General features: G+C 48.6%; 1 protein-coding gene across 2 annotated transcripts in view; it reads left to right on the top strand.

The window, feature by feature from the left end:
- MAP3K9 (mitogen-activated protein kinase kinase kinase 9) overlaps positions 1-15261 on the top strand; it is an 81414-nt gene extending 66153 nt beyond the window's left edge. The window contains exons 8-11 of one of the 2 annotated variants that reach the window (XM_017882755.1): positions 1328-1396; positions 2857-2969; positions 4571-5374; positions 7028-15261. In XM_017882755.1, the coding sequence (XP_017738244.1) occupies positions 1328-1396; positions 2857-2969; positions 4571-5374; positions 7028-7464 (1423 nt within the window). In that variant the 3' untranslated portion in view covers positions 7465-15261. The remainder of the gene's footprint in view (positions 1-1327; positions 1397-2856; positions 2970-4570; positions 5375-7027) is intronic. The other variant, XM_017882756.1, reaches the window with a different exon arrangement.
- The last annotated feature ends 1105 nt before the right edge of the window (positions 15262-16366 follow it).

Below are 16366 nucleotides of genomic sequence, written 5' to 3'. Positions count from 1 at the left end.
CCCCATAGCCATGCTGCCATGTATGATGGCCTCCTCTGGCAGGGCACAAGGGGGCTGAGAGCCTTGAGTGTGCTTGTATTCTCACTCATGGGCTTGAGGCCTGGGGGTCAAATTTTCCCCTGAGCCTAGGTTCTTCCCAGGCCAGGCACTCATAGTGTAGTAGTGAAGATCTTTGACTTTGGCACCAAACTGCCTGGGCACGAACCCTGGCACCACCATACCTAGCTGTGTAACCTTATGTTTTCTCATTTATAAGTGGGATCAGGCTTACAAGTGCCCTGAACCTGCAAATGGCCTTGGTAATCCTTTAAATACTAAGATTCCATGTCTAAAATCTATGATTTTCCGATGTCAGATCTGAGCTGAAGGTAAAAATCAGTTTGATTCATAAAGGATTGACTCTCTGAAGCTAGGCTTTGGAAATCACTAGATACCTTTGAGCAGAAAGTTTAGATATATAGGGCAAACTACCTCAGCTAGGTAAGAATCCAGCAATGGAATCCTTGGGGGAGCAGATTCTTCTACTAAGTTTTGTAGGGGCGAGAGCTCTCCAGTTTGTCCTTTGAGCTATCGGCTAGAGTAGGGTTGAACTGGGTCTGAGAAACTCAGTCACCCTGAGTCTCTTGATATTTCTTGCCATTAATGTGATTCCAGATAGAGTTTACCAGACTGGCTATGGATTTTAATAATTCCTATGGTTCTGCATCATTTAAAGAATTTTTTTTTGGTCTTAGTAGTAAATTAACTTTATTTCACATTGCAAAATATTAACTTTGGAATTTTCTTCTTCCTCACAAACTTTTGAAGGAATTAAAAAATACATGACTTAATTTTTTCATGATTCTCAGTTCCTTTTGAAGGAATAAAAGTATATTCTATCCAGGCTTGAGTGAAGACCTCTTTAATGTCAGAAATTTTGAGAACTTCTATGTGATAATATTTCTGGTTTTAGTACCTTTTAACTAAAGAAAACGTGATGAACAAAAGCCATTTTGAATTCAGTAATGTTAAGTGAGTTTTGCATCCTCATCCTTTTAAAAAATAATACGTATTTGTCCAAAACGTGCATACCTGTCTGTAGATTGCTTGGGTATCTATGGGTTCACAGGGACCCTGCAACTGTGCTGCAGGTGCCCAGGGATCTTCGTCCTGGGCCTGTGGTGGCTTAAACAGGATCATCTTGTTAAGATTCTTTCATGGTGTGGGCCTTGCGGCTGCACAGTAGGAAGACAGCTGGCGACATAGTGTGAGTCCGTCTTTGATGTGGGAGAGGCTGAGCTGGATGTGCCCTCCATTGCCTGCTACTGATTCTCTTTATTCATTGAAGATCCCCTCAGAGACGTGAGAAAGCTAATGGTTTAAGTACCCCGTCAGAATCTCCACATTTCCACTTGGGGTGAGTCTTATCTTCACCCTTTCACCAACTGTCCTGGTAACAATGTCCCTTCCATTTCCTTGTTCTCACAGCATACCCCATAGAATCAAGCCTCATTATTGCCAGGGCTGAACTGACTTTTTTGTTTTTGTTTTAAGCAGTACCATTGTGCACCTTGGGAAAATTCCTGTGTTGATCTAATTTTACCATATTCTTCACTCCACCGACCACTCCAATTAGGATACTCCTGCTTGGTTTTAGAGAGGCTTAGATATGTGGCTATTTGTCCTTTGGTCTTCAGCACTGGTTTTGACTTTACTAGTCTGGATTTTCCTGGATCCAGAGCTGGAAGTAATGTTACGAGAGTCTCAGTTGGAAGCCCCAGGCTGTGGGTTTGGCAGCAGGCTTATCTCTGTCTCAGCAGGTATTTTGGTTGAAACCAGTGGTGGCTGGGATGTACTTTAATTTGCTGGTATTTCTGATAGCACTTGAAACAGAATTCTGAACAGGGAAAAAGTTGATCTTCTGTCTCTCTCAAGATGGCTGGGACTTTGGGGAAAGTGGTCTTTAGTTTAATGATTCTTTCTAGCCTTAAACAAAAAAAAAAAAAAAAAAGAGCAACTCTGGTCATAATCCTGATATTTCCAGGGCAACCATATCCCACAGATTCCTCAGTCCTCCCTTTTACTGTGCTCTAGGGAAAAGACCAGTGCTTCTAGGCCTCTGGTTCCCCCCTCCTACAAAGTGGTTGGCGGGGTGCCCAGGCTATATCCTCGGAGAGTTTCTGGCTTTCCATATGAGCTGATTATAGGGATTTGAAAGCGAGCCCCTGTCCTTCTGTCTCTCCACCCCCAGACAAACCGAGGGCTCTGCTTCAGCACTGTGCACTACCCACATAGGTCTGTCCCACAGTGCACTGGGTTGGTGTAGCTTTGTTGGTTGATCTTTCCTTTTGAAAAGGGGATGGCTTTGAAAATTGCCTAAGCATGCCATAAAGCTTGGAAAGAGCCTGAGAAACGCTGTGTGTGGAGTAGCCTGATCCACCTCTGCTAGCTCGGCCGCTCAGTGCTTGCCTGGCTTTGCAGGTCTTTGCATCATAATAACTGTAATGCCATGAATGTGTTGTGTCCAGTGTCTGCTTTGAGTGCTTCTCTCTTAAGATGGGCTCAGGCAAGCCCCCTGCCAGCAGGGCCACCCTTATTCTTTCTGTCTGCTTGCCAGCCTGCCCACTAGTTCTTTCTACAGTTCCACAGCAGCATGTGAGGGGGGTGGGTCATGTCATTGCCCTTTTCTTCCCTGGAGCATGTGCATTTCTGTTTGTGAAGCAGGTGGGCTTGGTAAGGGTCATTGCCTGTATGTACTCCAAGGCTCTTGGGTAGAATGAAGCAGGCAGGGAGAGACGTTTCCATAGCCCCATGGAGCTGAGGGTCGAGTAAGGAAGGTAACCAGTTCTGACAGTTTCCTCTTTTCGTCTGATTCAGCCTCAAGTCCCTGGTAGATGGATATAAGCAGTGGTCGTCCAGTGCCCCCAACCTGGTGAAGGGCCCGAGGAGTAGCCCGGCCCTGCCAGGGTTCACCAGCCTTATGGAGATGGGTAAGCATAGCTCCTGTCTTGGCTCTCTCCCTGCTCCCTTGGGGCATTCTTGCCCAAGCTTCTAGGACTGTTTAAGGACCCCTGTCACTGCTTCATGGAGGCCGTCTCCCCTTCTACTCAACTCCTGCCCCCCACCCTATCCCTTCTTAGTTTGCTCCGCTCCCATTTCATTGAGTCTCCCCAAATTATCATTTCCTCCTGCTGCTGCCGTGGAGCCTGCCCTTGAAATTCTATCCCAAGGGACCAGTCATAGTCTTCTTAGGGCAGTGCAGATGGGTGAGGCATTATATCATTCATTGACCTTATCTGGATCTAGTTCCCCAGTGTGGCGAGTCCACAAAGTGGGGGATGGCAGTAAGGACACTGTAGCCTTCCTCCCAGGAAGCTTTTCCCGTGTTGCCCTGTGATGACTGAATGGGGAGGTGCTTCTCCATGCTGCCTCTCAGATGATGCTGTCTGTAGAGTTCCATGGTCATAATACATCAGCCAACAGAGTAGACTGGCTGTCCTGCACTAGGGATTCCAGGGTCATCATACATCAGTCAGCAGAGTCGACTGGGTGTCCTACACTAGGGATTCCAATCCTTTGCGGGAGACTGGTCCTAAGACAAGTTGCTAGGCCATTGTCCTAGAAATCTAGAGGCCCTTTTAATTTTAAGGTACAAAAACATTGGGAATGTTTTTGTTCTAGAATGTTCAGTGTTCTAGAAACTCATACTGCACTTTGTGTTAAGGGGCCGTTATTAGTCAGGGTTTTCCAGAGGGAGAGAACCAATAGGAACCAAAAGGAAGTTTATTAGGGAGAATTGGCTCACACAATTACAAAGGCAAAGCCCCATGATAGGCCGTCTGCAAGCTGGAGAATGAGAAAAGCCTGTAGTGTGGCTCCCAGGGAAGACAGTAGAGTGGCTCAGTCCCAGTTTGAAAGCCTTAACACCAGGGAAACCAGCAGTGCAGCCCCCAGTCTGAGGCCTGAGAGCCCCCAAAAGGCCTCTGTTATACGTCTGAGAGTCCAAAGGATGAAGAACCTGGACTCTGATTTCCAAGGGCAAGAGGAGAAAACGTGTCCCTGTCCGGAAGGGAGAAACAGAGAGAGCAAGCTAAGCAAGCTGAGCATCCCCCTTTTTCTGCCTGCTTTGTTCTAGCCTTGCTGGCAGCCAGTTGGGTGGTGCCCACCGACATTGAAGGTGGGTCTTCCTCTCCCTGCCCCTTGACTCCCATCTCAGTCTCCCCTGGAAACAGCCTCACAGACACCCCCAGCAACTGTGCTTCACCAGCCATGCAAGCATCCCTCAGTCCAGTCAAGTGGATACCCAAGTCACCATCACAGGTCCCTTATGAAAGAAATGGCAAATTAGCGGATCTTTTCTTCTGCTATAAGGAAATGGGCTCTGGAATAGAGAGTGGTTTCCCTGTGTTGGGGGTTGGATAAAGCCCCCTTGGTTCAGTGTTCAATTTCATGTCCTGGTCATCATACCATTTAACCTTTGTGTCCCTGAGACTGGGACAGGAGGCCTGGGTTTAGGGGAAAGGGCCAGATTCTTATTCCTGTCACCTCACTTCCATTTCCTTTTTCTCTTCTGCTCTTGTCATCTTCACAGAGGATGAGGACAGTGAAGGCCCAGGGAGTGGAGAGAGTCGCCTACAGCATTCACCCAGCCAGTCCTACCTCTGTATCCCATTCCCTCGTGGAGAGGATGGGGATGGCCCCTCCAGTGATGGAATCCATGAGGAGCCCACCCCAGTCAACTCGGCCACCAGTACCCCTCAGCTGACACCAACCAACAGCCTCAAGCGGGGCAGTGCTCACCACCGCCGCTGCGAGGTGGCTCTACTCGGCTGTGGGGCTGTTCTGGCAGCCACAGGCCTAGGGTTTGACTTGCTGGAAGCTGGCAAGTGCCAGTTGCTTCCCCTGGAGGAGCCTGAGCCACCAGCTCGGGAGGAGAAGAAAAGACGGGAGGGTCTTTTTCAGAGGTCCAGCCGTCCTCGTCGGAGCACCAGCCCCCCATCCCGAAAGCTCTTCAAGAAGGAAGAGCCCATGCTATTGCTAGGAGACCCCTCTGCCTCCCTGACACTGCTCTCCCTCTCCTCCATCTCCGAGTGCAACTCCACACGCTCCCTGCTGCGCTCTGACAGTGATGAAATTGTCGTGTACGAGATGCCAGTCAGCCCAGTTGAGGCCCCTCCCCTGACCCCTTGTACCCACAACCCCCTGGTCAATGTCCGAGTGGAGCGCTTCAAACGAGATCCTAATCAATCTCTGACTCCCACCCACGTCACCCTCACCGCCCCCTCGCAGCCCAGCAGTCACCGGCGGACTCCTTCTGATGGGGCCCTTAAGCCAGAGACTCTCCTAGCCAGCAGGAGCCCCTCCAGCAATGGGTTGAGCCCCAGTCCTGGAGCAGGTGAGTCTTCCTCCTCTTTTCTCTTTCCTTTCTTTGTGCCTCCTCAGGGAGTGAAGATGTTTGCAGACCTCATTTTCTCTTTCCACTTCTGGACTTGCATGAATATCATTCCTCCTCTTAGCCAATCAAGAAATACAGATTTGGTATCAGGGAGGCAGCCAGGGCTGGCTGACTTCTGTCTGACCTGTGCCTCAGGGGTCTTCCCTGAGGATTGAAAGAAGACAGGCAGGTTCTAGGAAGAATCAGAAGACCTGGGACTCCTTTGGAATGTCCAGGCCCTGAGTCTTAGGGTAGTTTTCGGGGCACAGGAAGGGAAGGAGTCTAGCTTCTAGTTATTCCCTGAGGAGGATGATGCATTTTCCAGGAAGGAATCTTGCACTGCACGTGGAAGGGGTATTTTCTGCCACATAGCTGGGATTTTGCCTCTCATTATAGCATTAGTTCACACGCACTCAGAAGGCAGGCTTCCACCCATTCATCACACCCTTCGTCACTCACCCCTGACTCATACTTGCCTCCTCAGGCATGGAGATGAGTCCAGGTAAACTGCTATCCCTGTGCATATGACTGCCCTCAACACCTGACACACCTGGGGGCACACACTCTTTCCTGTCCCGTCTCATTCCTGTCACCATCTCTTGCTCCCTGGAAGACCTAAGTCTGACTTGGAAACAGCCTCTAATCCAATAGGGAAAGGGGGGATGGTAATACCCTTTCAATGAGATTTAAGTGTCAACAACAATTGTATTTAAATGTTTGATTTGACCTGCCGTCCCGTTTTTTGTTATACTCAGATATGTGACCTATTTGGGAACAGAAACCCTACATTACTCACCTTTGGACTTCTGATACCTAGCTCTGTTCCTGTCACATGTTTATTACATGAATGAACAGCAAATGAACAGACATGCCCTTAAGTCAGGAGGCAGCAAGCTTTTTTGGTGAAGGGCCAGATAGTAAATATTTTAGGCTTTGTAGGCCGTGCAGTTTCTGTTGTAACTACTCAACTACGCCGCCGTAGTGGGAAAGCAGACACTAGATGTGGCTGTTTCAATAAAATTTTATCGTATTCCTTTTTTTCTTTTTTTGAGACAGAGTCTCACTCTGTCACCCGGGCTGGAGTGTAGTGGTGTAATTATAGCTCACTGAAGCCTCCTGGGTTCAAGTGATCCTCTTGCCTCAGCTTCCCAAGTAGCTGGGACTACAGGCATGGCTAATTTCACAAAAAAATTTTGTAGAGATGGGGTTTCATCATGTTGCCCAGCCTGGTCTTGAACTCCTGGGGTTAAGTGATCCTCCTGCCTTGTCCTCCCAAAGTGCTGGGATTATAGGCATGAGCCACTGCACTCCACCTAAAACCTTGTTTATAAACACAGGTGGCTAGCTTGTGTGTCATTTGCCAACATCTGCCTCAAGTTATTTCATTACAGATATGACCCCCATATGTCCTATTATTCTTACCAGATACAAGGATCATGGCCTTCTAGTTCACTACTGTATCCCCGGTGCCTCCCAGTAGGTGCTCCACAAACGTTTGGTGATTCATGTTGTCCTGAGTGCATAGGGATATGGTAGTGTTGTGGGGGAGTAGTGGATATCTAACCCCGAAATATGGCACATCATCTGATGCTTCTCCCTTTGTCTTTTGACCAGGAATGTTGAAAACCCCAGTCCCAGCCGAGACCCAGGTGAATTCCCCCGTCTCCCTGACCCCAATGTGGTCTTCCCCCCAACCCCAAGGCGCTGGAACACTCAGCAGGACTCTACCTTGGAGAGACCCAAGACCCTGGAGTTTCTGCCTCGGCCGCGTCCTTCTGCCAACCGGCAACGACTGGACCCTTGGTGGTTTGTGTCCCCCAGCCATGCCCGCAGCACCTCCCCAGCCAACAGCTCTAGCACAGAGACGCCCAGCACCTGGACTCCGCTTTTGCCTAGCCAGTAGCAGCACTGTAGAGGAGGCGGGCCTTGGGCTCCAGCCCTGCTCCCGTTCCAGACAGGGCCACTGCCCCCCACCGAGCGGACGCTCCTGGACCTGGATGCAGAGGGGCAGAGTCAGGACAGCACCGTGCCGCTGTGCAGAGCGGAACTGAACACGCACAGGCCTGCCCCTTATGAGATCCAGCAGGAGTTCTGGTCTTAGCATGAAAAGGATTGGGGCGGTCAAGGGGGACAGCTGGCGGAGATGAGGGGAGCTGGCGGGCACAACCCTTTCTCAGGGTTGGACCCCCTGAGATCCAGCCCTACTTCTTGCACTGACAATGCACTTTGAAGATGGAAGGGATGGAAACAGGGCCACTTCAGAGGGTCTCCTGCCCTGCAGGGCCTTTCTACCCATGTCCACTGGAAGGGCTGTGGCCACTAGCTCTGGCTGTATAGGGGAGGGAGGGGTGCATGCATGTCCCCCACCCTCCACAGTCTTCCTTGCCTTTACAGTGACCCTGCAGAGTCACTCAGCCAAATCTGTCTGCTGCTCCCTCTCCTCAGCCAATTGGGTGTGCGCAGAGCTGTCCTGGGGTCCCTTTGTCAGCCCCGAGTTCAGCTTCTGAAACACCAGTATTGGATATTCTGTGATTGATTTTGCTCCTCCTCCACTGTACCCCAACACCCAGGAATGGGAATCTGGCTTGGTTCGAGATAGGAGCTTTTCTGTGTCCTAAGCCCTTTCATGCTAGCAGGAAGACCGAAAGCAAGGTGGCCCAGCGTGGGGTCATAGGGCTTGATAGACCTGGCACTACCTATCTGCACTTCCAGGTGCCCCACCTATTTGTTTGAGCCCACAGGTGGAAAGGGGAACTGCCTCAGTGAGAACAGGGGAACGGGGGTGTTAGGAAAAATATAGTAAAGTTGCAGTGAAGAGGTTCATGAAGTATGTCCTTGTTCTTTTTGGAAACTCTCGGCAAAGGGCAAACCAGCAACTGTTGAGGGTACCCATCTAGCTACTTGGGGTCAGGACCTCATCAGACCAGGTTCGGATACAATCATATGCTCATCCCAGGAATAGTTTCCTGGGGGACTCACTCACTGGTGCCAGTTCTAAGTCAGAAACAAAATTCCACTATCTGTTCCTTTTGTTGTCTGAACTTTATGTGTTACTCCCTTCGTTTGGTCTTCACTCTAATCCCTGGTTGTGGGCTTTCAGTTATGTTTAGTTAGTAGATATCACTGCAATGCCCTAGAACAGCATGTGAAGCAGAATACCATATGGCCACCTAAACCCTGGGACTTGGGAATTCACTCTCAACTGGGCCATCCATGTTGTGATGCCCTTGAAGTAAAATGGAGCCAGCAGGAGTACCTTCTGTAAATGCATGTGGCAAAGTGCTATTTATAGGGTGCCCAGGGAGCCCCTGATGTACAATAACCTTTAGGTTCCCCATACTGGAAACTGACCAAGACCTGTGCACAGGTAGCCCCTCATGCTGGGCTCTGGACCATGAGCGAAGTAGGAAGGATAGCAGAGGCCAACCCTGACCTTTCTGGAAGTTATTTCCTTAACTTGAATATTGAGCTTCCTCTAAAGCTTTCTCATGTATGTCTTCTCCATGCCACTACTCTGCGGCCTCCTGTGTTATGTGTGAACAGTTGTCTTTATGTGGGAATGATGACTTGATTGGGAGTAGAGTCTCGAGGTCATTCCCCTCTTCCCTCGAGACTCTCTGAATGCTGCTCCACTGTCTTTTGTCTTGGAGGTCACTCAGCAGGTTCCTTGCATTTGCTGCCTGGATGTGCAGCTGGCAACAGTGATGAGTTGGTCACTGCTCTTTCTCTATAACTAGGATAGATGTCCTGCCTTGGTGATCACTAAAGGGGTGACCTTGGTTTTCAAATTGTTCCTTGCTTTATGAGCCCATTAGCACTGTGGTTCAAGGGGCCCACCAAGTCTTGGACAGGAAGGCGCTACTGGTTTTATTGCCCAAGATTTTGTTATTGTTTCTCTTCTGTGTCCTCCTCTTTGTTCAGTGAAGCCAGTATGTAAGATACTGTTTTTGTCCCTATTCCCCTACTCCTGGGCTAGGAGGAAAAAATGTGAATCTTACCAGCAGTTCCAGGCAACCAAATGATTGTTCTTCATTCTTGATGGGGAGAAGTACATACAAAGTCTGTTCTGACCGGGCGCAGTGGCTCACGCCTGTAATCCCAGCACTTTGGGAGGCAGAGGCGGGTGGATCACCTGAGGTCAGGAGTTCGAGACCAGTCTGATCAACATGGAGATACCCCATCTCTACTAAAAATACAAAAAAAATTACCCAAGCATGGTGGTACATGCCTGTAATCCCAGCTACTCGGTAGGCTGAGGCAGGAGAATCGCTTGAACCTGGGAGGCGGAGGTTGCAGTGAGCCAAGATCGCGCCATTGCACTCCAGCCTGGGCAACAAGAGCGAAACTCCATCTCAAAAAAAAAGTCTGTTCTGTGCCTTCCTTCCCCCAGGCCCTCCATTATCTCAGGCTAAGCCATGAACACATCTGTATATCCTTGGCTTCACTAAATGGCACTCTTATGGCCCTCCAGACCATGCTGCCTGTACACAATGCTCTGTGGTATGAGGCAGAGATTTTTCCTTTGCTCATTTTTAACTTTTGCCATTGTGTTAGGTTGCAGCCATCTTTCTAGATGTAGTGTATGATGTAGTGTAGACTGAATGATGGTCACCTGCCATTGAGTGACAGGTTGAATACCATCCTTACTTGTCTACTGTGGGGAAAGATAAAGGAAGGCTGGGTCTTTGCTGAGGAAATAATTGTACCTGAAAGAAGCCAAAAGCAGGGTTATCTAAAGGTGCTACTGTGAGCATCCATGAAGAAGGAACAGTTACCATCTCTCAACTCCTACACACCTGGTCTCTGATGGGCCCTGACTGCTGCACTCTCTCTGTGGGTCAAGGCTGGAGATGGGCTAAGGATCTGTATTGTAGTAGCAGGTCTCAGTGGCTTTCTCTTCACTGGAGTTCCCTTGTTCTGTGGTCCTGGTCAGGAGCACGCCCTGAAGCTGTGAATGAAGCCACTTGAGTGGCCGTAGCCGGCCCCCTTTTCCCCTGCCTTCCCTTTGCACAAAGACACATTCCTTCTGCTCCTGGCAGGTGCTCAACTTCATGGAAGATGATAGTAGGAACAGTTATTGTTCTCTGCCCCTGCTTCTTGGGTTCTTCAGCTCCTTCCGCTGATTCGGATTATCCCTTGTTGACCCCCTTGGGAATCCAGACTGCTGCCAGGAGGCTGAGTAGATACCTCAGTTATCTGTATGTTGTTTCTGAGAGGCTTTGGTGGATCTTCTTCACTTGGCATCCTGTGGCATCCCTAGGGTCTGGTGGTAACAGTAATAGCCACAATGATACCTTACATTTGGACAACTCAGAATAGTGCTAACTTTTCCTCCTGACCTTTGGGAAATGACATCATTTTCCTTGTACATTTGATACACTTGCTAGTAGAGAAGGGGAAATGCTTAAAGATGAAAATTCAAATGAAGAGAAATGAAAAAGTGGCTTGGACTAATTGCTGAGTGATGCCACCGGGCTCAGAACTGAACAGGTTGGCTACATTCATCATTCTGCTTTTGCTGTATGGCCATAGGCTTGTCTCTTTAGCCCCTCTTAGATTTCCTTCCTTTAAAAGCAATCATCACATGCTTTCCTCTCAAGGGGGTTGGGTGTATGTATCAGAAGGTCAGTGAAGCGCCGTAGCTCCTTGCCAGCTCCTTCATCTCTACAGGATGAATTGCTGAAGTTGAGAGTGTGGCTCTCATCACCTTTGCCTTGAGGCAACTTGCCTTTTCTTTCGTCCTCTGGCTTCTGGAAGAGGAGTGATTTGGAGGTGGCTGAGCATGACTAATGGGAGCCCCCGTCAGGCCCATGCCCTTCTGCCGCATGTATGTAGCACCTGGTATTGACAAGCATTCTTTCCTAATTCCCCCACTTAACTTGTCGGACGCTGTCTGCCAATGTCATCCTCACCATTTGTGTCTTACAGAGAAGGAAATGGGAGAGGGAGGTTGGTAGCAACATCAGAGTGACAGTTGGTTGTCTCTCATTTCTTGGGGTCATCAGTCTGATTTGTTTAGAGGCTGGAATCATCCCAGTTCCTGGAATAATCTTTGGAAAAGGGTCCCCTTACCCTTGGGATATGTGTCATCGTCACTAAGCCCCCTTTCCCTCAGGTTACTGTTGCTCAGGGACACAATGAGATACCCCTAGGACATCTAGACCTGACTTTTCATGAACTCTTTTGCCTCTGTGGTCCTCTCATTATAGTCCTCCCTCTCTCCTTCTGTTGTGTGAAGGAGACACCTCCTGAGCAATCCTAACTCATCCAGCTCACTTTTAACAAAGCAAAGAGCAGAGGACACTGAAGACTGGATGGCTGTGAATGGCACACCTTGGGGTTGAAACCATGTTGGCAGGAACCTGGTGATCAAAGCTGCGTACTTCCTGGGTGTGTGAATTTGCACACATCTTTCCCCCTCTCTGGACTTTAGAAGCCTACTGTGAACTGGGGACGATGCCATCTATTTTCCCTCCTGAAGCCCTTCTAACTTTAAAATGTATGGTCCTGGAACCATGAGTCCTGCACAGAAAATGCAGCCTTGCCAGATCACTTCCCTTGGTACAGAAAAGTGTGCGTGTGTGTGAAATATATGTACAGTTTTATTGCAAAAACAGTCGAATATCAGCTGTTACATATGGTTCACCCTAATGTACCTGCCTCTCTCTTTGGCTTTAGGTCTGAGAATGACTTGTCTTTGTCAAGGTATACTATGGTTAGAAAGACATTACCAAATGCATCTCTTCTTTCGGATCAGCATATTCCTAGATTAGGAATTCAAATTAATGAAAATTCACATGTGAAAGGAAAATCCATTGCTATTACTGGGCTTTTCCCTGGCATTGCTACCTGGGTGGGTGCTCACCACTTCAGGTGCTGGTGTTGGAAGGCAGGAGGAGGAAGCTGAAATCCTGTCGATTAAGGCTAATTAACAGGGTTGAGGTGCCTAATTAGTGTGACTCAGCCCGGGATTTCTGGTTAGCTGTGCGGGCCAGGTGAGTCTCTTATGGACTTCCTCTCAGAATGCTGTTTCTCATTTTGTCCTGATGAGATATTGACAGTCATGTCCACCCGCTTCCTCATTCATTTCCCATCTTGGGCCCTGGAAGTACCATGGCCTCCGTAAACTACCTAGGGAACCCTGGCTTTGCTCTTCAGCATTTTGGGCTCACTTCATGATCAGGAGCCAGTAGGACTGGTCCTTCCTGATTCTTACTGCCTGTGGTTCCCCATCCCCTACAGGGAGCCTGCTTTGGGCCTTGAGCTGGAAAGGGAGAAGAGCCTTGGGGCCCAGCTGGTTGTGGGAGCTGAGTTTTTCCACACCACTCTTTGTTAACCCTTGGAAACAGACCCGACTTTCCCCTAACCCATCTTCCTACCTGTCTGGTCTGACCTGGCCTCCTAGTTTTACTAGGTTGATTGGCAGGTGTGGACATTATAGGTGTCTATCGAGATAGGTGTCTAACTAGTTAGGTGTCTCAGGATTGGACAGCAGAATACAATTCCAAGGGTGCACAGACAGGCCTCTCCTACCGGGACATGAGGGATAGACGTCTGGGCATTCTGAACCTAGAGGTCAGAGTAGTCACAAGCGGAGCCTTGGGGAGCGAGGGCCCCAGGGACGTCGCTGTTCCTTGCCCTACACTCAACTGAAGTCCAAGGCCAGGTTTCAGAAGTAGTATGCTGTCCGTTCCTGAGATCCTTCACACCTGGACACCAACCCAGACAAAACCTGACTTAAAATTTTGATACTGTATTCATCGTGGAATTTTTCAGTAACTCTGATTTTTAAAAAATACTGCATTGGAATATGATTTATCTTGATTACCGAGGTTCTTTGTTTTTTGGCACCCCCTTAAATTTTAACCCAAGGCGAGGGCCTCACTCCACTGTAGACACAGCCCTGCCTGCCCTCTGTGAGAGGGGCTTAGGTACCACTGTGAAATAGGTTTTATGTTTTTTTTTCTTGCCCTTCCCCTCAAGTCCTGAGTGAGCCAGCAGCTCTCTGGGGGGTGCTCCCGTTTAAATAGGAGTGTGTAGACTTACAGCAATGAAACACCTAGGAGCTTTTAACTTTGGATCTACACCTGGGTGTGACATTTCCTTGGTGTTCTCTGGCTGCCTATCTGACTCTGCAGCCCTGAGGGCACTTGTGTGTGTGTATGTTCCCTGGAGAAGGGAGGTGATTACGGCAGAGAGGCTCCTTTAGATTCTCATCTTAAACCTCTTTGGAACATGTTTGAATTCCAGAAGTGAATGAACTTCATTCATTCTCTCCTCCAGATTTCAGAAGGGACTGAAGTGAATGGAGGCTTTTTCACTCCCTGGCATGCCAAGAGCCACAATCCCTAGCTCTGTGCCTGCCCAGTGAGTCTTCAGAATTTGGCCATCACATCCTCTGCTAGTATCATTTCCACCACCCTCCTCATCTTCTCTCATCTTTATTTCATTCTTATCGTTTATCTCTACCTCCAGTTCAGATGCCATGCTGGCTGTGGCTCTTCATCACCATCAGACTGAGGCGTAGATGTATCCCGGCCTACTAATGAAGACTGATAATACATGATAATTTTTTTCCATGTGGGGGGGTGGTGCTGTCCTAGTGATTCACATATATATGTAATTTTTGACTCCTTACAATAATTCTGGGATGTGGGTATTACCCCCATCTAAGGATGTGGAAACCAAGGCTCTGATGACTCTGTAATTTGCCCAGGGTCACACTGCTAGGAAGCAAGTTGCTAATCTGCTGGGTTGCAAAGTCACCTGTCTTTTTCCTCTGAGCACATTTCTAAGCCACTGCTTAGAAGCCCTTGAGATAAAGTTGGCCTAGCTCAGGTCCACCTAGGTTTTGAGATTGCCCTTTGCCCAAGGAGGAGTTGTGTCCTTGGCTTGCCTGTCGTCTGCCTGTGACCGGACTTGCACCCTCGCAGGTCTCAGCTGACATCCTCGATGCTGCTGGCTGCCTTCCTCTCCCTGTTTCCTCTCCATGACTCCAGGGGTTTGAAGCGCACAGGAACTGGACATGTCAATTCTGTAGCTCTTCTCCCAACACCACTGAAGGCTGTGAGCCTCTCTCCTCTGTTTCCAGCCCGCAGGTGCCCTGTTGCTGCCCTTCATTCCAGCTTCTCCTCACTTTTCTGTCAGTCTCTGAAGCTCGGAAGCCTTGCTATAGCTTGTGTCTCCTCCCTGGGCGCTTGAGGTCAGGCTTTTGCCTCTTTGTCGCGTTGAGCCACATGCCCTTGATACCCAGTTGTAGCAAAGAAGGGAGGTGATGAACTTGCTTACTTTCTTCTCTGATGTCCCTCCCTACGCATCCTGCACATTCGCCCACAGCCACTCCCTGCCAAAACCCAGATATGTCTAAGGCTTTTAGAGGATTAAGGAAAGGAGTTGGAGGCGGGTTTTACTTAGTTCACAGAAAAGCTTTCTTTGGGATTTTTCCTCCCCCTTAGGGCTTTTAAGTCTAGGTGAAGTGAAAGTTCACGTATGTGTTTGTTTGGTTCCTCTGTAATTAGCTACTAGTTTTTATCCCTAGACCTTCTCTGCTCCAATGTCTTGTCCATGTGTCCTGACCCCGTGTCCTTGAATTCCCACTTTGCTTTGGGATTTAAGTTATTGTATGTTGTCAACAATATTTAAAGATGAAAAAGTTCTGAAGGAAACTTACCAGGTTCTTTCCTTTGGCTTTTTTTTTCTTTCGAGGTACTGTAAATTGTTAACTAGGGATGCCAAGCAGGCTTGGTTCAATGGCTAAACCTCTTATTGTATTACAGTGTAATGCTGATCTCAGCCTGGTCTCAACGCCAGAGCACACAGAGACTTGAATAAAACTGTTATAACTATTACCTCTGGTTTGTTGTGGTTCTTTGTAAATGCATCCTTTCCTGTTTTGTTTTTTTGAGACGGAGTCTCGCTCTGTTGCCCAGGTTGGAATGCAGTGGTGCCATCTCAGCTCACCGCAACCTCCACCTCCTAGGTTCCAGCAGTTGTCCTGCCTCAGCCTCTCAAGTAGCTGGGATTACAGGCACCCACCACCACGCCCACCTAATTTTTTGTATTTTTAGTAGAGATGGAGTTTCACCATGTTGGCCAGGCTGGTCTTGATCTCCTGACCTCAGGTGATCCACCTGCCTTGGCCTCCCAAAGTGCTGGGATTATAGGCGTGAACCACTGTGCCCAGCTTCTTTTTTCTTTTTAATTAAACTGAATGCTTAAGTAACTGGGCTGTTTCCAGGGAGTTTTCATAGGGAAAAAATAATTGGAGAAAGATGGAAATGCTGCAGAAAAGAGGAGGTGGGTGAGAAGCCTCTCTAAGAGTCTAAGAGCCTCCAGCAGGATCATGGGGGCCTTTGTGAATGACACTACCGAACAGTGCAGTCTCTGCTCACAGTTGACTTTCGCATAGCTCATGGATTTTGGCTTTCAGAGTCGCTTGTGAGTATGTGCTGTCTCCTACTCCCTACCACTAACCATGCTGACATTCCTGGTGACGTTGTAAATGGAGCTAAGAGGACAAACACATGGAGTTGTAGACATGTGAATAAGACTTGCTGGCTATGGGTCACAGATTCCTTGTGGCTCTGATGCTCTTAATGGCACTTGTCAGCTGTGTGACCTTGGCAAGGCACTTAACCTCGCTGGTCCTCTTCTGGAGCAAGCTGATCACAAAGCAGCCTTTGTGCTCTCACTTTCCATGATTTTTTGTTAGGTGGGGATGAGGATAAGAGCAGACAGGATGAATCTTGTTTGAGGCTATTCTTCACTGCTTGAATCCTCTATTTCATCACTCAGCTGCAGGTGGACAAAATGAGTTCTGAACTTAAATAGACACCCTCATGCGTGAATATAACCTTTCGTTTCTCTCTGACCTCTTTGCCCTTTTCTCTGACACCTGGGGAGGGGTGACTCTGAGGTGGGGTTCTGTGCTGGATGCTTGGATTGTGAGGGCAG

Source organism: Rhinopithecus bieti, unplaced genomic scaffold (assembly GCF_001698545.2).
Source record: "Rhinopithecus bieti isolate Rb0 unplaced genomic scaffold, ASM169854v2 scaffold_13259, whole genome shotgun sequence".
Classification (NCBI taxonomy): domain Eukaryota; kingdom Metazoa; phylum Chordata; class Mammalia; order Primates; family Cercopithecidae; genus Rhinopithecus; species Rhinopithecus bieti.
This window is presented reverse-complemented; position numbering and strand designations above follow the sequence as displayed.